Source organism: Aspergillus sclerotioniger, assembly GCF_003184525.1.
Source record: "Aspergillus sclerotioniger CBS 115572 chromosome Unknown BO94scaffold_12, whole genome shotgun sequence".
Taxonomy (NCBI): Eukaryota; Fungi; Ascomycota; class Eurotiomycetes; order Eurotiales; family Aspergillaceae; genus Aspergillus; species Aspergillus sclerotioniger.
Genome location: NW_020291002.1, coordinates 772,847 through 798,944, shown reverse-complemented (window position 1 = coordinate 798,944; position 26,098 = coordinate 772,847). Strand labels below are relative to the sequence as shown.

Genomic DNA, 26,098 nt, shown 5'->3' with positions numbered 1-26,098 from the left:
GGGAAATAAATACTCCGTCCACCCGGATATACTGCTGCTTTCTTCTGCTTGCTTGCTTGTTGCAATACGTAGTGAACAAGATCTCCTCCATATTACGTATCGTATGTATGGATGGGTCAGGCCTGCGGCCTGTGAGAGCTTAGATAATCGCGGTTTGCAATGCCTTTGGTAATGACGCCTGAAAAGAAGGGCAACGGTGGCCATTCCAGTCACCCAATCAAGGCCTGCCAGCCACCGCCCGGCCCCTTGAGGAGCCTGGTTTCAGTATCCGATCGGCGTTTTGAAACGTAAGGTGCCGACTAAGAATAGGAACCTGGAACTGGAACCTCGCCTCAATTCTGGTTCCGGGGTCGACATCTCCAGCCTTGGTTAGGTCCATTACCGATCGCTTGAGCATTGTTACGGCCTTGGCATCGAGAGATGTGCATCTCGGTGCCGTCCATATGAACATAAGATTCTATCCACTATCCATACTCATCTTATCAGGGATTTGACACGTCTAATAACACATACATCATGCGTAAAACAGCAACTAGTCATGATCGTCTAGCACGATCCCGTTCAATCCGGATAGTCGGCTTAATTTTTCCTAGAAGCTGTTGACTTCTGACTTCAAGTGACGAATTCATGGCTTTTGTGTGCCTGCAATCTCCGAAAACCATCTTCCCTTCAAAATTGTCGAAATCCATCAATCTTTGGAGAATTTGAGGTATATGCTGCTCATTTTCTACAGAATAGGCCCTTCAATTGGCGTGTAGCAAGGCCACTATATATAAATTCCTCCATGGAGGTTCATTGGCCGAAATGAGTGCAATAGCATACATACCTCACCATGTACCAGCTGCATGATATTGCGATGACTGGTGCTATTGAGATGTACCAATAATGGAATTTTTGCCCAGACAATCAAAAATCTAATCTACTAGTTGTAGGGAGATGGGCACGAGGCAAGGGAAAAAAGAAAAAAAAAAACAAAAAAGGTGAAACACGGTGCCTAGGTCAATTATTTCTCATAACTACCCCATCCCATTACTACGAACAGACCAACTACACCTTCGAGGTCCAAGATGCCTGACCCCGAAGAAAACATGCCCTCCGCGAACCAGTTCTTGACGAAATATACGAACCCGAAGGGACGTTCTGCAAAATATCAATACAATCATCATGCTTTTTTTCAAGCACTCAAATTGACGATAGACCCAGTTCTGTATACTAATATAGTATTCTACCGAGAGAACCAGCCAGCCACCCTATGAATAGGCATTCTAGCAAAAATAATTTCCACTGACTCACCCCACTTTAGCACGGCCCATCCGCAAGTTGGCAGCTGCAAAAATGCGGGGGACGTTATCCTTATTCCCGCCTTTATTGCGCAGAGCTGAATAGAGAAGTCATTTGTCGGCCGCACGCTTTTAAGGCAGGGTAACCTACTAATAGCTATTACTGATAGGAAAAGAGTAGCGTGGCTCATATAATAAAGCCAAATCCCCTCGCACTACGATCCTGCCCTTGATATACCCAATAAAACACGGTAAGCGCACCGACCCCTTTGCGATCCATCTAGGAGACTAGAGCCAAGTATCGAGGAATAGACAAAGGAGCACGAAGGTAACGCGCAGTAAAGATAATAACATCCGCATTAAGTTGTCATTGAAATCAAGAACCCCAGCACGGCTAAATTACAAACAGGAGCAAGATGCTTTTATTTCTGGTCGCCTTAGAGAAGCAAAGCCGAAGACGATATTAGGGCTCATGTGCTTCCCCGGCAATCTCCAGACTGGTATCAACTTCCTGGAACTGATAGTTCTGAGAAGCACCGAAATCATAAAGATGAGATCATAGAGAAATTGTCATTTTGCAACACCCAAGGAGATAAGACGCAAGGCAAATCAAATCACCATATCACGCCTCCGTGGAAGCTACCTGGGATATAACACAATAACGCCTCGATCGAATACAGCAGAAAGACGCCACAAGAACCATCATTGGTGGTATCGCTGACCAGAGCGAAACAAAAAGCACAGGGGAGAAAGGAATCGGAGCCATGGGAAGTATCAAGTACAAACCTAGTAATTTACACCCCGCATGCCGAGTGCCCAAGGCTGTGGTATACGAGGGCAGTATACCCATCCGGTAATGAGGACGTAATGGGGGAATGGATCGAAGTAACACGTACCTGTCTAGCTTGACAATATCTGCGAAATTCCGGAGTTCAACTGGCCGACACGCTCCGTGGTTGAAATCATTAGTAGCTCGCCACATATGTAAGCTGCCCCACTGAGTGAAACTCACGGCCAGCTGTCCAAGAATGCTGGATTGGTTAGATATGGCCTTCATAAAGCCCATGGAATGGTCATGACAGAGGAAACGTCTGAAGGTGTGAAAACAGATGTAGTTGGTGGGTGGATGATGGGTAGGAGGATGGAAATCACGATGACCGGGAACGTTTCGCGTCCGGGGTAGGGGTCTCGGTCAACTCAAAGTCGTCCTCTGGTTCACGATGTCGTTTCGCAGGAGCGTGGCTTGGTGACTTCGCAAGATTTGCTTCGTCGTCCGCCCCTTCCTGTACACCCAAATCCAAATACTCTTCGTCATCGAATGTCAACTCTTCGACTTCGTCGTGGGTGGCTGGAGCATGTTGGGGTTCATCATGGAGCTCTCCCGGCTCGAGTTCATCCGCATTGGTATCCTCGCCGATGTGTTTAATACCTTTGCTAGGACTCTTTAGCAGATCTTCCGCAATACCTAGTGAGTCATCCTCCAGGTCCTGGGTAGGTTTGGTGGTGATCTCTGAAATATCCTGGGAGACGCTATCCGAAACTGGTTCAGTATCCTTGTATAGAGCCTCTTCGTCGTGGCTACTCTGTGGGACTTCCCCATCAATATCCTCATGGTCATGGAGGTCGTCATCGACTGCATCGTCTCTGGAATGAGTTGCGTCATGAATATCCTCGAAGGCATTTTCGTGAAATTCTTCCGCATTGGGTTCCGTCACGTCGCCATAGAGTTCTCCGACTGCTTCAACATCTTCATGAAAGACGAATTGTTCAGTAGCATCTACATTAGTCTCCTCTTCTGGGTAGGCTTCATCATCAGCACCTTCCGTGTCGTGATACCCATGATCATATTGGTCGTCAAACACATTGCCAGCCTCATTATCAAGCTGCTGCTCGTCTGCTAGTTCGGGGTGGGGCAGTTGAGTCACTGTGGCAGTTGATTCCGATTGCTCCTCTGAGTCATACGGCTCCTCATTTGGCAGCTGGTGATCGCCAACTCTAGTGGTCTCGGCCTCAGCCAGATCAGCTTCATGAGAATTGCCGTCCTCAGCATCATTTCCTTCTGGAACATTGTCTGAAGAAGGACCGGTCGTTTCGCCATTGCCTGGAGCCGTATGACCATAATCCTCATGGTCTTGCTCGCGTTGCTGGTCTTGCTGTTCATCGTTTATGACCTCCTGCAGCGTGGATTCAGCCTGCAGCTCATGATATCTCTCAGATCCACTGTGATCATCATCAGGTTCGGAAGAGTCTTGCTCAAGATAGTCCGGATTGAACTCTTCATGCTCCTCGTAAACATTCGCAGATGTGGCTTCTGCTTCAGCATAACCGTCCCAGTAGATCTCAGATAACCCTTTCCCTTCATTTGCAGCTACGAGAAGATTAGAAACTTCGGCAAAAATCGTCGGTCTAGTGCTAAGGGTGAGATAGAGTGCTTCTGGCTCTTCAACCCCGTCGTTGTGGGACAGGCGCAGGTACAGACCAACGATCTGATGCAGTGTAACCTTATCAATGTGTATTGAGTCCTATAACACAATAGTCAGCAATTGCCGAAGAATAGTGGATCGCGTGAACAAACCTCTGTTAGCTGGATATTCAATGCTTCGACGTCTACAACCAAGACATCACTTTCACTAATATGATCCCGTAGCACTTCGCGACACGATTCGAACAGTTTGCCGAAAGACTCAAAAGCAAGGCTCTCATCCTCCAGGAAAAAGGTCTCCGAAGAGTCGCCTTCCCTGGGGGGAAATAACGATATTTCGTTGTCTTGATAATAGACCTTGACTGGATACAGAGGCGTTCGTTCTGTTGCTGGAAGCTCGCGTTGTTCGGACCGATGCTCAACAGCTTGTTCCTTTGAAGAGGAAACCTGGTTTTCGCTCACTTCCGCCACCTCTTGTCCTTCTCCTTCTCCCTTTTCTTCATTTTCTTGAACTTCTCCATCTTCTACATCTCCGGCATCTCCCTCTTTAAAACACTCCTCTTCTTCTCTATCCTTTGTTTCTGCAACGGGCTCCTTGCGCTCATCAGATGATGGTTGAGCATCATCAGGACTGCTTGCTTGGGATTGAGCGGGCTTGGAGTGGTCAACGTTGTTCTGCTCGTCAGTTTCTGTGGCGCTTGGAGCTTCTCGCTCCACTTCGTTGAAGTCATCGAGAGGTTTCCCGTTCTCCGGTAGTTCGGCTGTGTCTACTTCGTTCTCTTGGGGAACATTCTCTTCCGACAGATCGACATGCTGTTCGGTGTCTTGCACAGCAGGGTGGTCATCTTGTACGAGAGGTTCGGCTTGCTGGTCGGAATGAAGCTTTTCGTGAGGCTGGTCTTTATCCCCTGCGGTTATAGTAATCTCCTCCAAATGATGCGCTCCTTCTGCCTCTAAATGCTGGACCTGCTCAGACGCTGGCGTCTCTCCTTGGACTTCAGGAACGGGAGCATCGATATCCTCATCGTAGTCGTCTTCCAGCATTTCCGCCTCATAGGTCCGTTCGTTCCCGTCCTGCATTTCGACGGTGTAACCTGTCTCGGCGTAAGGATCATCGACATCATCTATGGTGGGTTCCGCAACATCATCGATCATATCCGCATCGTGGGCTCCATCGTGATCATAGTCTAGATATTCGTCTGTGCCCATCATATCTTTGTCGGTGGTGGAGGCCTGGTCTTCCATGATGTCGATATCGATATCGAAATCATCAGCATGCCCTTGATAGGGGGAAGCCATCTCCATCTGATCATCAGCCACCGATATCTCCATAGTTGTAAATGCGAGCGATGAAGCAGTTGTCATGTCATCGATATGCGAGAGGAGGAGGACGCGTCAAAAGGTTTGGCGTGGCGATCTAGGTGTGCCTGACAGTAGCCCAAGGACAGGATCTGGGTGTTGCGGTGGCAAGCAGTAAGAGAATCACCTGGCGCTATGAGAATAAAACTGCGTCTCCAGCGAAGACAACTCTGTCGTGACCACTGAGAGAAGGTGTGGTAAGAGAGAGAGGGAGGGGCGGACGTTGACTTGCAATGAAGAGAGTGAAGTGACAGACGAAGCTTCTTGTGCTGCGGTAAGCGAGGGGGTAGCGCGGCGCACGGGCCAACGGGGACCGAAGAGAACAGCAAGCGATTCCCCGTGGCCTCGACGTCAAGAACCGCCTGCTAGACATTCGTCCGTTGCGAGATCGGTGCCATTCGGGCGAGAAGCTATTATCTCTCACTCTACCTTTGAATTCCTCTCACACAACCATGGTGCGGCTCGAATATTTCTTCCTTTTCCCAGAACACTGCTGACAATCGCGCACAAACAACAGGTCGTGCTCGCAGCGTCCATATGCACCCGCGGGGGCAAGGCTGTACTTTCGCGCCAATTCCGAGAGATTGCTCGCTCAAGAATCGAGGCCTTGCTCGCATCCTTCCCTAAACTGGCCGACTCCGGGACTCAGCATACGACTGTTGAACAAGACAACGTCCGCTTTGTCTACCAACCTCTGGACGAGCTATACATCGTTCTGATTACGAACCGCCAGTCGAACATCTTGCAGGACATCGACAGCCTTCACCTTTTCGCCCAAGTCACCACTAGCATTTGTAAGAGCCTGGACGAGAGGGAGATTCTTCGCAATGCTTTCGAGCTACTGAGTGCCTATGATGAATTGGTGACTCTGGGGTACAGAGAGAACCTGTCTCTTTCTCAGATCAAGACATTCCTGGAAATGGAGAGTCACGAGGAGAGAATTCAGGAAATTATTGAAAGGGTATATCTTCTCCTCTGGCTACTATGTCGGCACATGGCTGATTCCGCCCGTATAGAACAAGGAACTCGAGGCCAGCGAGGAGCGCAAGAGAAAGGCCAAGCAGCTGGAGATGCAACGGAAAGAGGCCGCCAAAACCGGTCGCTCTATGGCTCCCCGGGCGCCTTCTTATCCCGTCTATACACCCCCCTCTCGGCCTGCTGTGCCTGACACCTACGACACCTACGAGGCGGAGAAGAAGAAGTCGTTCGCTAAGTGTGTTCATCACTTCCTTACCTCTGATTCCGTTTCTAACGAACTCCAACCCCAGACCGTTACCAACTCGCGGAAAGGGCATGCAGCTCGGCAAGAAATCCAAAACCACCGATATCTACGAGAAAGTGCGCGGCGACCTTGGCCCTGAGGTCGAAGAGTCCAGCCCCTTGGTGACTCCACAAGCCTCAACTCCCGTCGGCGAAAAGGTGTCCTCCGCTCGTGCCTCGCTGTCTACAGACCGGGATCCTGTCCACATAACCATTGCCGAGACCATCTCTGCCACGCTTACTCGAGAAGGTGCACTGAAATCCTTCGAGGTCAAGGGTGATCTGCAACTCCGGATCTCCGACCCATCTTTCACCAAACTCAAACTCGACCTTCTCGCCAACCCCACGCATGGTGCGCAGTTCCGCACCCACCCCAATGTCGACAAAGCTGTCTTCACAAACTCTTCTGCAATCCAGTTGAAGGATACGACCAAGAGATTCCCTGCCAACAATTCAATTGGTGTGCTGCGCTGGCGTGTCGCAAGCTCTGGATCAGACAGCGCTGACATCCTTCCCATCACCTTCACCGTTTGGGTGAACAAGGGCTCTGACTCCACTACTGTGACAGTTGAGTATGAGCTCACCGGCTCTGATACTCTGCGTGATGTTATTGTCACTATTCCATACGGCGCGACAGAACCGGCAGTGTCCAGCTTCGACGCTGTGTATGAAGTATCTGGAGACAGCCTGGACTGGAACATCGGGACCGTGGATGAAAGCAATGCATCTGGCAGCTTTGAATTCGAGTCTACGGGTGACGGGGATGAGAATGAGTTCTTCCCCATGAGCGTGCACTTTGCAAAGTCCAGCCCTTTCGTCGAGGTCGACGTAAATGATATCTCTTTATTGGAGATGGAGGGCGAGAGCACCGGATTCTCCAAGGATGTGAAGAGCGTCGCTGAGGGATATGTTATCGAGTAATCCTTTTCACGTCTCCGTTGCTTGGGTGTATAGAGTACTAATGACGTTCGGACCGCCCATTTGGGGTTTCTGCGAGTTGTTTCTATGCTTTCTGACCAGGGTATTTACCTGTTTGATTCTCCAATTTAAGCCTATCTTGCCGCTTTGTTTTCATTCCTCAATTATTCTTCTCCCTGTTATTCGCAGTCGCTAGGCAGGAACGCTTTCGGCGCCGGAAATCCATTCTAACCTATAGGCGATCCCTAGTACCAGGGTCACTGCTTCCCCCATACATGAGAGTTTCGTTTCTATGCTCAGATAAGTACTCGGTGTCTGCTGACGGTCTGGGCCCGCTCAAGTAAACAATACCACCCCATTCAATGGCGTACCTTGGTAGACAAGCTCCTCAAGTAAGGCTCAGATACGTAAGCTGGACATAATATCAACGTATGAATTATCCAGGCTTGGGTTTGAGTCACATGTGGAGCGGAAAACGAGGAAAAGCGGTGTCGCAACCATTCGCAACCAGTGACTACCTATTCCAACCACTTCCTCTCTTTCCTTCCCTTCGAATATTTCTCACGATCACTCCCTGTCATGTCATGGGATGACGATGGAACATCTCGATCCTGACGACAATGTCTTGATCACTGCAGTGTAAGTGGCATGGCCGCATCATCGCACTATCATTACTTGGCCGCCACAAGTGAATTAACCATGGAGACGGCCAGCCAGAGTCACGGCTATGGTTGGCCGATTTAAGACCGATTGGAGAGTCCATCGGGGGGCCAGGCATCATGTAACCATCCATGATGTCTAGGTGCTTGGTTAGGCCCTCGTTGGAAACGCCAGGGATTCCATGGGAATATCTCCCACTCTTTGAATTTGGAGGAGTTACTAGACTGACATTGTCATTTGCATATCTCGGAACTAAGGCTATAATGATGCCGACCGTGGTTACCCCAGGATAGAAATACTCTTCTAAGGAAGTGCATTCCTCTTGAACCATTCCTTGACTTCGTTAGACATGCAGACACCCCCACCCATGTCGCCGTCAGAGGGCGACATGAGTTCGAGCGCTCCAACCTCATTATACAACCTCTAGCTAATGTTGGTAGTACGTCGAATAGGATTGTAGTTCAATCCATGGGAAGCCGGTCCATTGCTACACCTGCAGCGGCCGTCTGAGATTGCCGGTGACAAATTCTGACCTCTGGCATCTACTATCTAGTATTCATAGCCAATCATATAATACAGGCTCGCCAATATCCGGCTTTAATCAATAAAAGCTTCGGTACTAGGTACCCAGCGTCTAGACCCAGAGGGGCCGGTCTCCTCGATATCACGGTCGTTGGAAAGGCAGCCACAACTGGCTTCCACCTTCCTTCCCAGTTGGATAAACAACTCGAGGAAATTCAAGGATGATGGGATTCACCGTCTGTTGGGCCTTGCTTCCCGCCTTCAGAGTCAAATGCATACCTATACTTTCGTTGAAAGGATCCAGTCTTAAGTATAAAGATAGGGTCCGACCCCGGCTGCTGTTTGCACCATCCTCATTTTTTTCTTCCCATTCTTTTTGGTGTTTTCTACAAGAATTTTGGGTCATGAGGTATAACTGACACCCAGAGTGACATCAAGATGAGCTGTTATGAGGGGCTATTTCAGAGCGAACACTGACGATTGCATCTCTGTCCAGACAATCGTGTTTTATCTTCCATCAGGATTCCCTCTTCTCCACTCATTAATTCCACAAGACGATGCAATATCCACCTTGGCCAGAACAGCCGATCTTCAAGGTATCTTCGACTGAGAGCGGCTACAGCAATGCGGTGAGCAACAACCGGCCCTTACGTTGACAGTCCTGGAGCTTCACTAAATGTGTTTCAACGCATAGGGAAGCTCATCCCAGTCAATAGCAAGACAGGAGACCGATCGCCTTTTACCAAACAGGAAGATGGCAATTCCCAGATTGGCCGAAGGTGCGGAGTCTACTTTCTCAGCTCCGGGCAGGTTCCACCGTCGCCACGTGAGTCGAGCTTGTGAATCCTGCAGGCAAAGGAAAACAAAGTGCACGGGGGATAAGTCTGGCTGTCGCAATTGCCGGGAGGCAGGCATTATTTGCTGTTATACAGACGGCAAAAGAGAGAAATCCAAGAGGTGTGTATGGATTCAGTTGACTGGTAAACCTCTTCGCTGACTATATAAATTGATTCAAAGGCAGTTGGCTAGCCTAGAAGCAAAGATACAGACCTATGAAGATGTTCTGAAGAACCTGAGCAGCCGATTTGGAATCACCAATGAACAGCTGATGAACTTGGCATTGACAGTGGTATGATTGAGAATTCATTGGACTTGTCTCTTACCAATCTTCCACTAATTGATGACAGGAAGGGTCCACTAGCCAGGCCTTGCAATCTGATATGCGAACACCTTTCCCTGAAGACAAGAGGCTTCTCTACGCCTCTAACCCCGAACTACCGTTGTTTGTCGATCCTGCTTACTGCGTTGATTACATCAAAGAGGACTTCAACAAAGACGAAGTCTCCCAAGCCACAGGTTTCATCGGTCAAAGCTCCGAAATATCGTGGATACAGAATTTAAGCAGAGAGCTCAACCGTGGGTTGGAAACTGCTAAGTCCGGCGAGACCATGCAGCAATCCTTACCGGAACTCGGCGGGGGCATTATATCCACTTCGAATTACCATCTGGATTATCAAGAGATGCCCATTGTCGAGCGACCGGAGGCTTATGCACTACCCTCAAAGGATATTGCTACAAAGCTCTATAAGACATATCTAGATTGGGTGCACCCTTCTTTTCCAATTATCGGGACCACACCATTCGGACCACAGTTCCAAGCATTCTTCAGCAACCCCACTTTGCGCCCAGGAAATAAGTGGCTGGCAATCCTAAACCTGATTTTTGCAATAGCTGCAAGGTACGCTTACATATCTGAAGTGGACTGGTCATTAACGAAAGATGACCACTGCGTGTACTTCTCGAGAGCGAGAATCTTGAGCATGGATGATCGACAGTTCCATCACCCTGACTTGCAGCAGTTACAAGTGGAGGGACTGACTGCTCTATACATGCTCGCATTGGGTCACATGAACCGGTATGTCTATTTGTACTTTCCGGAGCATACCCGGGGCTATTCTAAAAGGAGTCTTGATGCCTGTGCTTACAAGTCATTAAAGGGCCTGGAGACTTTGTGGGAGCGCTGTTCAAGGAGCCCTCAGTCTTGGATTGCATCTACGCAATATAGGCGAGTTTGCCACTGACACTTCAAGAGAGATCAGGTATCGTGTATGGTGGTCTCTTTACATGATTGATCACCGGCTCGGCATGATTACTGGACGGCCTTCTTGCATAGACGATACTATTCACACAACACCTTTACCAGTTCCCTTTGACGAGGATGACTTTGGAAGAGAAGAAGTGATATTTTGGCTAAAGCGTACACCCGGAGCAGGTTTCAGTCATCCAGGAGGTGTCGCAAGCTTACGATTTGATCCACAAGCCAAGCAGCCGATGACTGCTTCGAAGGCAACGAACGCAGTTGCCATTCCTTCCTGTGGATCACTGTACTTCTTTCATCTCATTCAGCTTACTCTAATTGCCAAAAGAATGAGTTCCAAGCTCTACAATCCCGGAGTGGTGCGCTCGTCTTGGTTAGGTATCGAGTTCGCCATACAAGGTCTAACATCTGACCTTGAATCCTGGCTCTTGAGTCTCCCTAAAGACTATGATTTCACGAATACGCAGTCATCACAAGTGACACAGTCGATAGCTCAACAAAGAATGAGTCTGGCCCTGTTGTTCTATAGCACAAAAGTTGGTATCACACGGCCGTGCCTCCGCCGTCTGAGCTCAGTCAACCAAGATGCCAAAATCCAAGACTTTTGTAAGAGAACAGCAGCTGAGTGTGTGGAGTCAGCCTGCCATCTACTCAGATTATTCCCCGAGGATCTTGATGCAGCAACTTTGTACAAAATGTCACCTTGGTGGTGTGTGTTGCACTTTCTCATGCAGGCAACCACGGTTATCTTGCTGGAGCTCGCATTCGGTGCTCAGCACGTCCCCGAGAAAGTCTCAATGGTTTCTAGGGCTGCTGAAAAGGCCCACGAGTGGCTCGGTATACTGGCAAGGACTAGTATGGCCTCGGAGAAAGCTCGCCTACTTTGCGATGGGTTCATACGCCGTATTGAACTGAATGCAGGTGTCAACACATCTACTTATTCATATGCTGATCATGGTGTTGGCAGTTCACAAGGTCATGAAATTCCTGTCCCGCTTTCCACAGCCGGGGCAAAGGAATTTGCTTTCGTTCACGATACCCGAAGTTACCAGATGGGGGACGATTCTCTGTCGCCTTTGCAGCCATCAAGTATTATCAATGCTTCATCTTCTACATATCAGACTCCGGGAAGTCTCGACTCTATCAAAACGGACAGAGATACCGCCGCTCAGACTCCATACGATGATGCCCTTCCTGACGGTCTTCCTTATGACCCAAGCAGCGGGCAGATTATAGGCTCATTTTTCCCTTCCAGCCTAGGACTAGACTTTGATGTACGTGACTATGTCTTGGAAGACTTATGATCTCTACCTAAGCCTTGAGCCTTCGAATTGCCTGGACCCTAGGACGACATTGCTGCTCTTGTAGTAGATATCCTGCCTATCTATTTTGACTTTGAAAGACCCTCGCTTTCGTCTCGCCCTTCTATAGAATCACGGTCCTTTCCCAGTCCAGTCCAGCTTTCTTTTACAGTCTTCACATATGTGTATTCTTAGGTTAAATGCCGCGTTAGTTTCGTTGCCTTTATAACCATCATGATCACGCTTGACCTTTATGGGGACACTTACCCGTCCGAGGAAGCCTGGTTCAGAAGCTTACCCACACCGGCAACGACAAGAAGTGCTTATGTCTGGAGAGCACACCCTTGCTCTGTGGTGTGCTCTGTCATTATTATCATCACCTTCTTTGTCCCGTTTCTAGATCAAGAGTGCTTAACACCAATGTTTAATGGATTGACTTTTTTATGCCTTTCCGGTCGGATTGGCGCCATGAATCACTCAAGCGTCAAATAGCGGATCCGTATACGCTATAGTGATAGTACTCAAGAGCCTCATCTATCTCAACAACATTTCCTGTTTGAGATTTCAAATTCTGCAGGATCATGTGCTCGAAAATCCGTTTCATCTCCAATGTTCTACTAGTCATCTAGACCCGTGGTCATAGCCGATGAGAGCATTTGGTCATCGCCATCAATCGATCATGCCATTTCCCCTCTTCAGTGACGTAGGTAGCATGAGTTAAAAAGTCCTCGCGAAATAGAGGGGTTGGTTCCAATATAACCTCATACTTGTTTATGTTAATGTTCAACTTGTCTTCCCTCTCTTATATACAAATCTCCATCGTCACGTGTAAACATCAACATGTGAAAAAGTAATTATAAAAAGACATGTATATATCCTTTCCAGTCGTCATCCACGAGGCCTGGACTTCCAGTTTATATAGAGGAACTAAGACAGAATATCTAGCAGCCAAGATGCACTTTACACGATAGTAACATCACAGAATAAATTGCCGCACGGTGGCAGTAAGGTTGACCTCATCCTCACCATCGGTTGTTTCTTTGGATCAGAATGCGAGGATTTCTCGGAAGCGTAAAGGCTCTAGGTAGTAGGTAGCAACGGGCAGTACCCTGGAATCGCGGCCCAGGGAAGGAATTACTCGAGCTAAGCCTCCCAGTTTCTTTTCTTGGCGGTGAACAGAAACCGGGCGTTTTCCTCCTGTGATGTGAAGACGGGTCGAGCGGCACCGCGCGTTAAGACGGGGATTGCGCTGATTTTCGAGATTCTGATATCGATGACACGCGCGCGGGGTATGGCTCGATTTGCCCATGAGGTTGACGTAAGGGGCCACGTTTGGCCGCTGTCCCAGGTTTGATAGTCAATACCGAGTAGGCCTCGACCGTCGCCGACGAAGCGTTCTATGCAGTCTAAGGGGGGTAGGAAGCGGCGGCGGACACCACAGCCGATGTGGTTGGGGTCGATTTGGTAGTCGGGGCATTGTTTGAGGGAGGCGATGATTGCGGTTATGTCTTTGGGGGGTTCTGAAGGGGGCTCGGAGTCGGAGTCGGAGTCGGGGGCGAAGCTAGAGTCGATCAGCATCGACCCTAAGAAGATGGTCTTTGTGCGTAGTGAGAAGAATCGCGTCATTTGGCCCAGATGGAAGGCGTCACAGGCGCTGGAGTTGCCAAAGCCGTAGCGGCATTGGAAAGGACGGGGTTGATGTGTGGCTGGAGCGAGTGGTTGTCTCGGAAGGAATGGTTTGGGGGGCTCTGGATCTTCTAAAGCGCCGTAAACGCGCAGGAAGTAGGCCTGGAGGTCTGAGATGGTGTTGAGGATACATTGGCGGCGGTAGTAGAGCTCCTCTGGGATGCGATTAGTATTATCTGAGAGGGGTGTGATGGGTAACAGTACCTTCTATACCACCGGAGAAGTAGCGCCAGTGGAGGGAAGGACTCTCGGGAGGCTCGACGCCTTCTGCCCAAGACCTCGATCCAAGGATGATCAGAGCATGTGTCATAACTCGAAAGATGTTCGGTTCGTCTAATGTCCGCGCTACGAAGATCGTTTGTCGGATGCGATCCTCACTCAGCTTCAGCAAGGCAGAATCGAACTTTGTGTAGGAATATTTCCCCTTCCCGAAGGCATAGCCGACTCTCTTGAGAGATTCTTGCACGACGCGCGGAGAGTTGAAGGCATCTGCTAGCTCCAGAACCCTCGCAATGAGGGATACGGGCAGGAACTTCAGTTCCGCATCGAAAGAACCCTTCTGTTCTTCGTCGAAGGACTTGAAGGACAGGATCTCCAGGAACAGCTTGATGGCATCTAATCCAAGCCTTGGAGAGAAGTGTTTGCTTGGGAGAATTACGACAGGCAGATAGCTCATTTTCGGGCTTTGTTCATCCAAAGAGGCGCCGTTCACAGGCTCGGGAGCAAGCAGGTCCCGGTGCATCATCTTCTGCTGCATGAGTTGTTTGCCCTCGGAGAATTTGTCAGGATCAAGTAGGGCTCGAAAATACGGACTGCTTCGCATCAAGTCCTCGCTGGAGACTCGCCAGCGACGGTGACGTGCCTCGGATCGCGTTGAAGTGTCTGAGTCAGGATCTAAATATTCGATGACCACATCTCCCGTTCTCAGGATGACTCTGTAGAGTGCATCAGACTCGTCTATATCAGGAAGCATATCTGCCGCCTGCCTTGTCTGAGCTATCATTTCTAAAGATCCTGTTGGGTCCTTGATGGGCATGTTCTCTATCGTAGATCTGAGTCCCTCGTTTTGAGGGTTCGGGGTATATTCTGAACCCATGAAAAGCGAGTGTGGACGCTCGAACCTCATTCCACAATGATGTCGAGACGTGTCGCTTTTCTCCATGTATATCCAATTTCATGTATCATTGGAGCAAATTGGTCCACTGTTCGCAGAGCATCAAAACGGAAGTCCGTGTGTGCTGATACTCCGGGGTAGAAATCTGGGATATCCGCCACATATGTTGGTGTATGATTTGGAGGCCGCTCCTCGAGACAGCAGTGGCATTGTAGTGCGGAATGTAAACATTTTAGGTTAATAGACCATCCATATTGACAAGTGATTGAGAGAGCCTGGCTTTGTAGAACAGAAGAGAAGTTGGGGAAAAGTAGTTGGTGGTTGGATCGAAAGAATTGCCTCTTCGGGCCATCACGTCATGTGGCCCATCGCGGGGATGCTGCCTCAGGGGCTAATTTCATTCTCTCAGACATCCTAGGCGCTTGCCCTTTTGATTTGATATCCCATTTGCATTTTTGGATATTGTTTGACTGCTCAAAATTTGTCGTGATCCGTTCCGGTTTTCTTAATAAGCGAAATTCGACCGCAACAATTATGAAGATTCTACTATACAGCGATAAGTATATATATACTACATACTATAGCCGGGATGGAAAGGAGATTGCAGCACGATGCCCTCAACTAGTAGTAGTCCGACGGATCCGCCTAGGACGTCAATTCTTGGACTAGACCGTGACTATATTCATATGGATTCCGAGAATTCTCATCTCAGAACGTCTGACACACGTGCACACATAGTAAGGAACATCTGCACCGAAATACTCCGAAATTCGAATAGGATCACGATACCGGGGGAGCACTCGGCCGTCGGCGGTCCCAGCCGCTGCAGGGATCAAGATTACAGTGAGCTTAGAGCCCAGGAATCGATCTAGGCGCCGTTCTAATGGCGCCGTTGGCACTTAGCTCGAGCGGAATTATATCCCGATTGGATGCTTACGACTTAGCGGTCGTTGGTATTTGGAATTCTGAATTTCCCTGGGTCTAGTGATGCAAAAAGTTGGATGCCTTGGCTATAGTCACAGATGATTTCTGACCCCCCACATGCTAGATTCAAACAAATGGCAATGATAGAACATGATATAACGAAATGATTTTCAGAGCGCTCAACTCCATAACCCCCATGTGCAATAGTGTTGCTTTAAAAAGACATAGTAGCGGAAAGTATGTATATATGCGAACAGAAAAGGTGATTAGTTAGTCCCAAGTCAAAGCAATAAATCCGACATAGTGCGTATAGAAAGGATCCACAGTTGGTCCCGCTTCATGGCAAGGATACGATCGGGATATGTAGGATCTGGCAACTTTTCGTTGGTTCGGGCTTCGCAACCCCGTTCTCCTGAGTGGAAGCTTCGCGTAGTTTGAATGCCTTTCCGGCGACATGGAATAATTTCGCGGCAAGCGGGTTCAGTGACTCAATAGGTATCGAAGTCTCAGGCAGAGCCGAGCTGGTCGTCTCATCCTCTTCCATCACCTCTTCATCTCCATCGCCACCCTCGAGCAGTTGCCCGCCCATCCCGTCGTGGCGCTGAGCGATGGGGGAGAACAGGGCAAAGTGTGGTAGTGCCTCGTCGTCATCAGACGAGTATGGGCTAAGCTGCTGTTGTTCATCGCCGTAACTCGGCAGACCTGTTTCAAAGATATCGGTTCTTTGCGAAGTCAGGTGCCATGGTTCACCAGAGAGGAATCCCACCACGAAATCTTGGTTGGCACGGGCAGCAGCTATGCAGCTTTGACGGTAATCGGGGGTAAAGGAAGTGTCCGTCCTGGATGGCAGACAGAGCACCAAGCCACGGGCCAGAAGAGGGGGGGGAGGAAGATCCTCTGGTATCGTGGATGGACTCAACGTCCCGAACTCGAAACCATGTCGCTCAAATTGAGGGGATTCCAAGGGGTAATCGGAAGAATCCTCGGTATGTTGCGTGATGGTTTGGGTAAGTGAAATAGTCGAGGCTTTTCGTGGAGGAAGTCCCAAGCCGCTATGATCGACAGCGTACTCGGTGAGATGTTGCGGTTGTGTAGAGTCTTGATCGTCGACGGAATTCTCATTCGCGAAACTATTCGCTGTGATTTCGGTCCGGATGGTCTGCACCGTGTCCGCTACGGCCTCCCGAGCAGCAGCCTTCAAGGTCGGAATCAAGATGTCGGCTTCTTGGTTATAAACGGCGGCTCCGGAAGCCCAGGCTGTGGAAATTCCCGCCCATGATGCCGGCTTCACCACACCTCTGGTGTACTTCTTCCGGATCAGATCAACCGCTCCATTCCGTGCTTCTCTCGACTCGGTCTTCTGCCGACCGACCACGTCGACGGTAGCATTGAGGATCCGACCACTCTCCCAGATCAAAAACCCATGTTTTCTGGCCAAAGTGGACAATTGGCGAACGGTATCTTCGGACCAGTCATCGATGATATCGGCATGCACCTGGAGAATACTGATGTGAGGGCCGACCAAAGAGGCGAGGTTGAGGAGCGAATCGGTGGTGGTGATCGTGTGAGAGGGAGAGACACAGACGGGCAGTCCATAGGGCAGTTCGGATTTGGACTTGGCCAAGGTTTGGAGGTAGGAAACGATACGATTGCCGGGGAAGGACGGGCAGTCCAGCGACGAAGATGTATCCATTGCGACAGAGGGAAGCGACGGTGACCCGGGAGAGGGAGAGCAATTGGTTGTCACTGAGGGAGAAAGAGAGAGGAAGAGAGCGAGAGAGAGAGAGGGTGAGGGAAAGGGATGGGGAGGGGAGGAGGTGAGAGGGGGGAAAAGGTGGGAGAGCAGGACGACCGGAAGGTCAGTCTGTTATGTCTCTTTTCTTTGTTTCCCTCACTTTCTGGGCTCAGGGAGCTCGTCCGGTTGAGCTAGGTACACACTAATTAGATGGGTGGTAAACCCACTTCCAGTCCCTTGACTGGTCGACTCGGTCGAGACAAAATGATTGACAATTGAACACTGTCCCCACTTTTCCGACATTTAGCTCGACATGATCAGTCGACAGGGGTTGAGGGGGACCCGTTCGGATGTGGTTCGAGTAGGAATCGGATTGGATTCAGCAGATCGCTCCCGCTTGCCAGTCAAAATCTGCCGAACCGCTAGGTAAGTAAGTAGGTAGGTACCTCTGGGAGAATAATTGATGCCCTCGCGCAGCCCATACATATCCCTATCTACATCCCTATAGACCATTATTATACATGGTCGGTACCCAAGATGATCGCATCGACCCGGCGACCAGAGAGGCCTGGCCTGGCCTGCCTGAACTCGGTCAACGCGAACGGGGGGGTGTGTTGGAGGGGGCTTGGAGGGGGGCTTAGAGCCTTGGAGGGAACGATGGACGTACCTTATTTTCTGCTTGCGAGAGCGACCCAAGCTTGGTGCGCGACTCCATCCATCGTCGACGGAGCCGCGACACGGGGAAATACCGAGTGCCTCTCCACTGACCGATACCGTTCTTGACCGATCTGAGGCCTGGCGCTGGCACGGCGAGAGCCGTAAGTGTACGGGAGTGTACGGCCCAGTACCGCGCAGTATTCAGGATTTTTAATCTTATCCCCAGGAGGGAGGTAATCTATCTGCGAACCATGGCCACCAGAAACTATGGCCGATTTTACTTTCCAATCACCTTTGCAGCTTCCGTGTTTCTTAGCTCCTCCACTTTTGTGATCTCCAATGATTTCCACCCATGGAGATCGTCTTGACTTTCGACTTTCGACTCGAGAGTCTCGAGTCTCGAGTCTCGACAGTCAACAGGATACCGGTTTTATGGGTACACAGTACTCCGTACGCCTCAGTCCTCCTCGGGAGGCATCAGTCCATGCCCTGCCCCCTCCCCCTCCCCAACTCCAAGCAGGGCAATCATTGGCGAGTACAACTTGCCCAGACTGGCCATTAACGCCCAGTGCCCCGTCCCCCTCCACCACCGCCCCCCCATAGCACAGATACGGAGTGGACAGGGGCAAACCCGCCTTGTCGGAACGAGGGATCCGGTATAGTGGAAATGTTACGCAACTTACGCCGCATACGCAGCGAGCGGGTCGCTCACCAGGCGTAATTTCGCCGTTCCCGAGGGGACCACTTGAATGCACCAGCTGTACGTGGCTCAGAAGGTAAAAATATGAGAGGTCTACCATCCCTTCAGCAACTCAGATTGTCTCGGGCGCCGGGTTCGGTTGGTGTTGAGTTTACTCTTCATTCTCGCTTACTAGTGCTGTTGCCCAGCGTTTACCCTCTCCGATTCAACCGTCAACTACCTAGATGGTTATGGTTGCCGATCGTATGCCCCAACGTCGTTATACTTTGGGACACTACTGTCCTTTCGGAAGCTGCTAAGAATGACCTGCTTAGATGGGCTTGTCTCCGAGGTATGCCATCGCTTGTTTGGATGGCAGCCTCATTTCCCGAATTTAGGAAGCTACCCAAAGCTTAGAGCCCCAAACGCCCTATGATACATCCGACTGCCCGGTGTCTTGTGATGAGTCCCAGATTCGCCCCAGTGTTCAGCTGCCGTCGACGCTTTGACAGCCCCGACGGGGAAAACGCATGTTTCGACTTTCGAGGATGATCCGCTTGGAGACAATGTCAGGCCGCAATACCTTGCCTCGGACGGCGAGTGACCAGTGCTCCATACGGCCATCTCCACGAACCGAGACATGGTACGGAGTACGGAGTAGTACCCTGCTCCTCTCACATACCTATAAGATAGTACCTACTTACATGCCAGGTGAGGAAGCTACTATGTAGGATGGGGTCCCACAGGATCCTGCCTGGCCTGGACTACCATTGGTCATATGAAGCTCTAGGCAAAGTATTTGTCGATCAGGCCATCATTTGACGGATATCATGTAGTGTGTGCGGAGTACCACGGAGGACTGATAGACAGCACCACCACACAGTCACTACAGTGACTCGGTACCGACGCCCGCAACTTCCTTTTATGGGCTCATGTAATCGGGCAATTTAGGTACTTTCCAGGCTCTATGGAGCTACCAGTGGCTCCATTCGCCCAGCTCGGACCGCCACAGCAACGCGTGCGATGTGTCTTTACCACCCCGATTGAGCAACACCTCCTCTCGCCATATCTGATAAGCGCTGGTGTTTTGTCTAACGGTCTCCAATGTTGACAGTGTCGCAGCATTAGCCTCGATACAAGTAGTCTGTACGCCGGTACGGAGCACCCTAGCGCTATACTAGGCGGGATATTATTGCTGCATGCTGTAGCTAATTTGGCAAAAGCTCCAGATTAACTGAACCATATACACCTTTATTTCTTCGCTCAAGAATTAGACGGGGGATTTCCTTTTGTGACTCCGTCCTGCTTATACTAGTAGTCTTCAGCTAGCCATCCTTTGGACAAGCGCCGTCGGTGGCCGCCTTTTTCTGGCCTCAGGCATCGAGATGTTACCGCCGGCTGACAGAGCCACTCAGGGGCAGGGCCCAAAAAGGACTAGTGGCCTCCATGGATTCCGTTGTATCCCCGACGGCCTGACCGGCAAAGGCCTTGATGAAGAGTCACTCGGTCGCTCTCTGTACAGTCTAGCAAACGGTGTTTGCTTCCATTTACCAAAGCCCAGAAGGTCACGACTTGTGTGTTGGTGCAGCGGTGTTTGCTGGAATCTCGTCGCGGTTCTACTCTCCTGTTTCAGTGGTACAACGAATTTTTTTTCCCCCCGGAGCCTCGGACCCGCGATCCCTGCTTGATATTTTGAAGCTCACGCCACTCCTCCCTCAGCCATTTATAACGGTTCCCACGGCAGCTAATCACCGACCGTCCAACTACATCATTCGCATTTGAGCGCTTGTCACTTCCCTCTGTCGCCGATAGTTCTTCACGGTACCGGCTTCTCAGGCTTTTACCTTGCGACGACCATGTCTGGCAGAAACCTCCCCAAGTTCACCACGGCTGAGATCGAGTCTCATAACAATGCCAAGTCGTGCTATGTGACCCTGGGGTCCAAGGTATATGACGTTACCGATTTTGTCGACGGCCATCCCGGTGGTGAAGAATTGGTTCTCGAGTATGCTGGCAAAGACGTGGCGGAAATACTGCGCGACCCGGCCTCCCATGTCCATTCCGACTCGGCATACGAAATACTGGAAGAGTGTCATATCGGTTTCGTTGCCTCGGAGTCAAATGGCAAGGCCGTGAATGGAGGTCTTTCTCAAACAAAAGAACAACCGTTATATGCCACGACCGGCTTGTCCTGCGAAGAGGACCTTTCTGTCGACACCGACTACACCAAGGACTACCAGACGCACAAGTTTTTGGATTTAAACAAGCCCCTTCTTATGCAACTTTGGAACAGTGGGTTTACCAAGGAGTTCTACCTGGATCAAATCCATCGCCCGCGTCATTACAAGGGAGGGGAGTCCGCGCCACTTTTCGGAAACTTTCTTGAGCCTTTAAGTAAGACGGCTTGGTATGTGGTTCCTATAATGTGGCTTCCTCCTATCACATACGGGACCATCCTTGGATTTTCAGGCCTGGCGAATGTGCCGGCTGCGTCTGCTTATTGGGTCGGTGGTCTTTTCCTCTGGACCTTAATCGAATACCTCATGCATAGGTTCCTATTCCACATTGACCGGTATGGCCCCATGCACGTTCTCCAGATTCATTCACGCTAATCTCATTTTAGATACCTTCCTGATAACCGAGTTGGTCTCACTCTCCACTTCCTGCTCCATGGAATCCACCACTATCTGCCTATGGACAAGTATCGGTTGGTCATGCCACCGACTTTGTTCATCGTCCTGGCCACCCCGTTCTGGAAGCTGGCCCACACCGTGTTCTTCTACAACTGGTATGCCGCTCTGACGGTATTCTGTGGTGGTGTCTTTGGTTATGTCTGTTATGACATGACTCATTACTTCCTCCACCACCGGAAGTGAGTTAATCTGGCCTTTGAAATTTCCATGTCACCTCGCTAACCGCTGTTGTTCGTCTAGCCTTCCCGCCTACTACAAGGCACTTAAGAAATACCACCTTCAGCATCACTTTGCGGACTTTGACAACGGATTCGGTGTCACTAGCCGCTTCTGGGATCGAGTGTTCGGCACCGAGCTTGAGACACCGTCGCCCAAGGATGTGAAGACCCAGTGAACAGGTTTCCGTGGTATACTTGCATCCTGATGCTTCTCTCCTGAGTCTTCCACACGTGTCAACACTCCGATTCAAATCCTATGTTTTAATATACGAAGTAATGCCGTCGCAGACGTGTGTTTATTTTTACTCACGTTGACCTTCAGGAGTTGGGCTTCTTGTGAATTTCCTCGTGTACATTGGTTGTCCTGGCCGGGTTGAAGAGCGCATCCATTATTCTTCTATGACTTGTGACTATGACTTTCCTTGTCTCTATGAATTAGTCTCTTCCTGTACAGAGTATATGATCACTTAATATATAATTACTACTTTCTAGTTTCAATATGAATGAATCTTTTAGTGGGATGTGACTGGCATGCTATTGGGATCCACCCATGGTTCAGGGCCGCGTTCACGGAAAAAGAAAAACTAAAAGATAAGGAGGCAAAGACGCCAAGAGCCACGTGACCGCAAGGCATCCCACGCCAACAGAACATTGAGGTGTACAGTATCTTCATATCCTCGCCTTGGCCACATCACCAGCACGACCGTTGTATTCTCGGTGGAACCGCTCACGTCACCAATTCATTATTCAACCTCAATCCGATACAGAACACAGGAGCAGCAACAGTCTGCAGAAGATCCGGGTTTGAAACAGAAGGGTTCGCTCAAGTCAAGCTTGATACGCCGTCGCTCTCTAACGAAGCCAAAGTGACCTAAATCCTCTCCACGCAATCTTCATTTCTTTTTCTGTCCAGATCTGTCCAGGAAAAGAGAAATTGCAGCATATAAACAATATGTCAGGTCTCGATGTTGAGGCTCTACTCGAGTCTACAGCCGCTCCGCCGTCTCAAGACCCTCCCCGTTCTCAGGACCGCGATGACCGCTCCAAAGCCGATAGCACCGACCGCCGGGATCGTGACCGGTCGCGAGACAAAGACCGCAAGCGGCGGGACCGCAGTCGTGACCGACGTCGCTCGCGAGATGTCGATGGAGATGAAGACATGAAGAGCCCGAGAAGCGAACATGGCAGTGCTAACGGAAGCCATAGAAGCAGAAAGAGGAGCAGGAGCCGCGAAAGCGACCGCCGCCGGTCTCGTCGGGAACGCCACGGGGACGAGTACCGTTCTGGCGGTGACTTTTACCGCGGTGGTGGACGGGCTCGCACTCGATCTCGGTCTCCTTTTGATGATCGCTATTACCGCCCCTCGGGCCGCTCCCGTCGCGATGAGCGGGATGAAGACAGACGGACTCGCCGTGAGCGTGAAGGTCGGAGACGAAGCCCAAGCCCGAAAAGTCGCGAGAGGACTCCGGAACCTACTGAAGATGAACGTGACAGGCGTACAATTTTCGTCCAACAGCTTGCTGCGCGGTTGAGGACCAAGGAGCTGATTTCGTTTTTTGAAAAAGTCGGTCCTGTCAAGGAAGCTCAGATTGTCAAGGATCGTGTCAGCGGACGGTCCAAAGGGTGAGTCTCTATCTCCCTCTCTGTCTGTCTCTTCTTGGTACAAGGGCAGGTGCTAACTTTTCCAGTGTCGGTTATGTCGAATTCAAGAGCGAAGAATCCGTTGCGCCCGCAATCCAGCTTACAGGACAGAAACTTTTAGGAATTCCAATCATCGCACAGCTGACTGAAGCGGAGAAGAACCGCCAGGCCCGCAACCCGGAGGCCAGCAGCGGCAACAATCACGCTGCTCCATTTCACAGGTTGTACGTGGGTAATATTCATTTCAGCATCACTGAAAGTGACCTCCAGAACGTCTTTGAGCCTTTTGGCGAACTCGAATTTGTCCAGCTGCAAAAGGACGAGACCGGTCGGAGCAGGGGTTATGGTTTCGTACAGTGAGTGCTTGCTTTTCCATTACGATAGTTGGAAAGCTGCTAATGCTCGATCGTATAGGTTCCGCGACCCGAACCAGGCTCGTGAGGCTTTGGAAAAGATGAATGGCTTCGATCTTGCTGGTCGAGCCATCCGTGTTGGCCTTGGCAACGATAAGTTCACTCCTGACTCGAACGCACAACGCATGCAGAGCCAAGGTGCAAACCAACATAACTTCCAGGGCTCTCTGTTCTCGGGTCACGGTGGACGTGGTGTCCAGGCCGGGGGTACTAGCAACTTCGACCGTGCTGGCGGCCGTGATTCTGAAAAGGGAGCCGGTGCCAGTGCCTTGGATGATACGGATGTTGCGGGTGTAAACTTCAACAACTACAGTAGGGACGCATTGATGAGGAAGCTTGCAAGAACAGATGAACCTTCCGAGCCTGCTGCCGATGACCAGCAGAAGGTGCTCCGGCCCAAGACTGAGACCAAACCGTTGCCTGTCAATGTTAACATGGCGAGCCGGTGTGTCTTGCTCCGCAATATGTTCGACCCTAACGAGTAAGTTATCTGATAGCTTGTTACGTATTTCATCTAACATTGTATAGGGAGGAGGGCGAAGTCTGGATTAAGGAGCTGGAGGATGACGTTCGCGCTGAGTGCGAAGACAAATATGGCCATGTTGTTCACATTGCACTAGATCCCAACTCGCAAGGCGATATCTACCTGAAGTTCGACCGCGTCCAGGGTGGCGAGAACGCCATCAAGGGCCTGAACGGGCGTTTCTTTGGTGGTCGACAGATCACCGCGCAGCCCGTCGTCGATGCTGTTTACAGCAGCCTGTTCTCCCGGACCAAAGCCATCTAAAGTATCTGACCTTGACATGCGCCTGGCAAATACGTACGGGTAGGTATTTCATCTAATCTTTCACCAGGTGCAATTTGTGACGGCCGGCCCACACTTTGATCCTGAACTGTTGGCTTGGATGACACTGCCCTGGTAGGTGCCAGTCTTCTTGACATCTTGCTCTTAGTTGTCAGGCCAAGAGCCTTGCGGAATGATTTGTTTATAGGGATTTGTACATTGCGTTAGCGCCAAATAGTATTCGTAACTTCAATAAAAGTTCTAGCACAGTTGGTTGTAGCATTACCATGAAATCAGGGTTGGGATCATTCGCTCACGACAAATAAGTTCTTTAGCAGCTTGGTTGACTGCTAGCAAAGCCATCGACAATCACAGCAAATTTCCATGCTCTCATGAAGAGACTCATCCTGCCAACATGTTCCATCTTTTCTCATCACACAAGTAGTCGCAGAGGTCCATCTCATACCAAGGCAACACCCAGGCCACAATAGCCCATCCAATCCTGCCGAGACTTCTTATTCCTGAAGTAGACGTTTCTCGAATAGAATCCGTCTGTTGCCATCATTTTCCGGCTAGTATGCTTTTACAAATAGGCAGATTACTTGGAGAGATGACCATGAAACACCATACCTGCAAACATATGCCATGCACATCATTCTAAACTATTAAATAATCCATGTTTATGTGTGAAAACTGCAACTCCACCGTGACTTTCCCGCCATCATGTCACTACTTATAACAGACAGACCAAGGACATGGATATAGTTATAATCTTTATAATCATAATAAGACTACCTCTATATTTCCTACCGCGACTTCCCCCTCATGATATCAGTATTTTAGTTAATGTAGAATATGGGACATACAGTTCTCCAACGTTGTAAACAGCTTTTATACAATGAAGACTACCAACATCTACTATCGCTGTCGCTATTACTTTCCCGTCATTCCTCCACCACCACCACAGAATACTTATACTAGTACTTGTATAGACGTCTATCTACAACACACATCTTAATTAAATTTCTATGCAACAAATGATATATCTATAATATGTCTTAATCCTCTATCACAAATGACAAGTGCACACTTTATAATAGATAGTAGATAGATAACCAAATCCCTATGTCAGTTCAACATCCCATCTCGCCGTCACCTCCCCGTCAACCCCCCACCACACACCCTCATGATGACATCCATATCCACAAACACATCCCACATAATGCCCAAGCAGAATTCCGTTGCTCTACTACCTCCCAGCTCCCCCCTCCCCCCAAAACGAAGAAGTAACACTTTACCCACCCCACCCCACCCTCGCAACACAGTGGAGATCCAAACACAACAAAGACAGACTGACCTTCATTCACTGTCCTTGTTTACCTACCAGAGAATATTGATTGTGTGGGGTGTTACGCGACAAGTGAGTGTGGTTTATTTTATTGCTGGAGTTCTATCTCATCTTGTGTTTTTCTCTGCATCTCGTGAACGTTCTTGTGCATACTAAGTTTCTAAGATTTGGTGTGTTGAACGGATTACTTCTAGTGTGGTGATCAGATTACCTCTTCTATCTAAAGTTTAATTCAGTGAGATATTGAACAAGTTACGTTACGTTACTTTGATTCACAAGAGTGAGGGTGTTAGCTGTTTGTTTGCTGCACGACGACATCATCGACGACATCATCAACGACATCGTCGCCATGGCTTCTAATAGAGGGGTGAGTGAACGTGTGAACT

The 26,098-nt window shown here is 49.8% G+C and overlaps 9 protein-coding genes across 9 annotated transcripts; 4 read left to right on the top strand and 5 right to left on the bottom strand.

Moving 5' to 3' along the window:
* Positions 1 to 1,737: 1,737 nt before the first annotated feature.
* On the bottom strand, positions 1,738 to 2,618 carry BO94DRAFT_52253 (uncharacterized protein). Its single transcript, XM_025610186.1, has one exon. It carries the CDS (start codon positions 2,344 to 2,346, stop codon positions 1,903 to 1,905), a length of 444 nt encoding a protein of 147 aa, XP_025468170.1. The 5' UTR covers positions 2,347 to 2,618; the 3' UTR covers positions 1,738 to 1,902.
* On the bottom strand, positions 2,429 to 5,034 carry BO94DRAFT_545885 (uncharacterized protein; the record flags this gene model as incomplete). Its single annotated transcript, XM_025613267.1, has 2 exons — positions 2,429 to 3,802; positions 3,856 to 5,034. The coding sequence occupies 2 exons, from the start codon at positions 5,032 to 5,034 to the stop codon at positions 2,429 to 2,431; spliced, it is 2,553 nt and encodes an 850-aa protein (XP_025468169.1).
* A 391-nt stretch (positions 5,035 to 5,425) lies between these two features.
* BO94DRAFT_515815 (coatomer subunit delta) lies at positions 5,426 to 7,607 on the top strand. Its single transcript, XM_025609936.1, has 4 exons — positions 5,426 to 5,516; positions 5,579 to 6,022; positions 6,078 to 6,274; positions 6,330 to 7,607. The coding sequence occupies exons 1-4, from the start codon at positions 5,514 to 5,516 to the stop codon at positions 7,240 to 7,242; spliced, it is 1,557 nt and encodes a 518-aa protein (XP_025468168.1). The 5' UTR covers positions 5,426 to 5,513; the 3' UTR covers positions 7,243 to 7,607.
* Positions 7,608 to 9,169: 1,562 nt separating this feature from the next.
* Positions 9,170 to 11,823, top strand: BO94DRAFT_515812 (CeGAL family transcription factor; the record flags this gene model as incomplete). The annotated part of the gene is made up of 5 exons (XM_025609935.1): positions 9,170 to 9,378; positions 9,439 to 9,547; positions 9,609 to 10,336; positions 10,419 to 11,508; positions 11,572 to 11,823. Exons 1-5 carry the CDS (start codon positions 9,176 to 9,178, stop codon positions 11,821 to 11,823), a joined length of 2,382 nt encoding a protein of 793 aa, XP_025468167.1. The 5' UTR covers positions 9,170 to 9,175.
* A 1,140-nt stretch (positions 11,824 to 12,963) lies between these two features.
* Positions 12,964 to 14,602, bottom strand: BO94DRAFT_464357 (uncharacterized protein; the record flags this gene model as incomplete). Its single annotated transcript, XM_025608059.1, has 2 exons — positions 12,964 to 13,661; positions 13,711 to 14,602. The coding sequence occupies 2 exons, from the start codon at positions 14,600 to 14,602 to the stop codon at positions 12,964 to 12,966; spliced, it is 1,590 nt and encodes a 529-aa protein (XP_025468166.1).
* A 967-nt stretch (positions 14,603 to 15,569) lies between these two features.
* On the bottom strand, positions 15,570 to 17,673 carry BO94DRAFT_52217 (uncharacterized protein). The gene has a single exon (XM_025610170.1). The coding sequence runs from the start codon at positions 17,235 to 17,237 to the stop codon at positions 15,882 to 15,884; it is 1,356 nt and encodes a 451-aa protein (XP_025468165.1). The 5' UTR covers positions 17,238 to 17,673; the 3' UTR covers positions 15,570 to 15,881.
* Positions 17,583 to 19,257, bottom strand: BO94DRAFT_545880 (uncharacterized protein; the record flags this gene model as incomplete). The annotated part of the gene is made up of 6 exons (XM_025613266.1): positions 17,583 to 17,701; positions 17,726 to 17,781; positions 17,947 to 17,988; positions 18,048 to 18,341; positions 18,620 to 18,694; positions 19,022 to 19,257. 6 exons carry the CDS (start codon positions 19,255 to 19,257, stop codon positions 17,583 to 17,585), a joined length of 822 nt encoding a protein of 273 aa, XP_025468164.1.
* A 1,214-nt stretch (positions 19,258 to 20,471) lies between these two features.
* BO94DRAFT_545879 (fatty acid alpha-hydroxylase) lies at positions 20,472 to 21,702 on the top strand (the record flags this gene model as incomplete). The annotated part of the gene is made up of 3 exons (XM_025613265.1): positions 20,472 to 21,187; positions 21,239 to 21,487; positions 21,549 to 21,702. The coding sequence occupies 3 exons, from the start codon at positions 20,472 to 20,474 to the stop codon at positions 21,700 to 21,702; spliced, it is 1,119 nt and encodes a 372-aa protein (XP_025468163.1).
* A 508-nt stretch (positions 21,703 to 22,210) lies between these two features.
* BO94DRAFT_534705 (putative RNA splicing factor (Pad-1)) lies at positions 22,211 to 24,737 on the top strand. The gene is made up of 5 exons (XM_025611611.1): positions 22,211 to 22,343; positions 22,394 to 23,149; positions 23,215 to 23,523; positions 23,582 to 24,061; positions 24,109 to 24,737. The coding sequence occupies exons 2-5, from the start codon at positions 22,479 to 22,481 to the stop codon at positions 24,365 to 24,367; spliced, it is 1,719 nt and encodes a 572-aa protein (XP_025468162.1). The 5' UTR covers positions 22,211 to 22,343; positions 22,394 to 22,478; the 3' UTR covers positions 24,368 to 24,737.
* The last annotated feature ends 1,361 nt before the right edge of the window (positions 24,738 to 26,098 follow it).

Excerpts from the sequence above, each read along its gene's own strand:
- BO94DRAFT_534705 (XM_025611611.1), top strand. The coding sequence starts at position 22,479 with ATGTCAGGTCTCGATGTTGAGGCTCTACTCGAGTCTACAGCCGCTCCG. Across the intron at positions 23,150-23,214 it reads GTCAGCGGACGGTCCAAAGG|TGTCGGTTATGTCGAATTCA; the intron begins GTGAGTCTCTAT and ends TAACTTTTCCAG. Across the intron at positions 23,524-23,581 it reads AGGGGTTATGGTTTCGTACA|GTTCCGCGACCCGAACCAGG; the intron begins GTGAGTGCTTGC and ends TCGATCGTATAG.
- BO94DRAFT_52217 (XM_025610170.1), bottom strand. The coding sequence starts at position 17,237 with ATGGATACATCTTCGTCGCTGGACTGCCCGTCCTTCCCCGGCAATCGT.
- BO94DRAFT_52253 (XM_025610186.1), bottom strand. The coding sequence starts at position 2,346 with ATGGGCTTTATGAAGGCCATATCTAACCAATCCAGCATTCTTGGACAG.
- BO94DRAFT_515815 (XM_025609936.1), top strand. Across the intron at positions 6,023-6,077 it reads TTCAGGAAATTATTGAAAGG|AACAAGGAACTCGAGGCCAG; the intron begins GTATATCTTCTC and ends CCGCCCGTATAG. Across the intron at positions 6,275-6,329 it reads AAGAAGAAGTCGTTCGCTAA|ACCGTTACCAACTCGCGGAA; the intron begins GTGTGTTCATCA and ends CTCCAACCCCAG.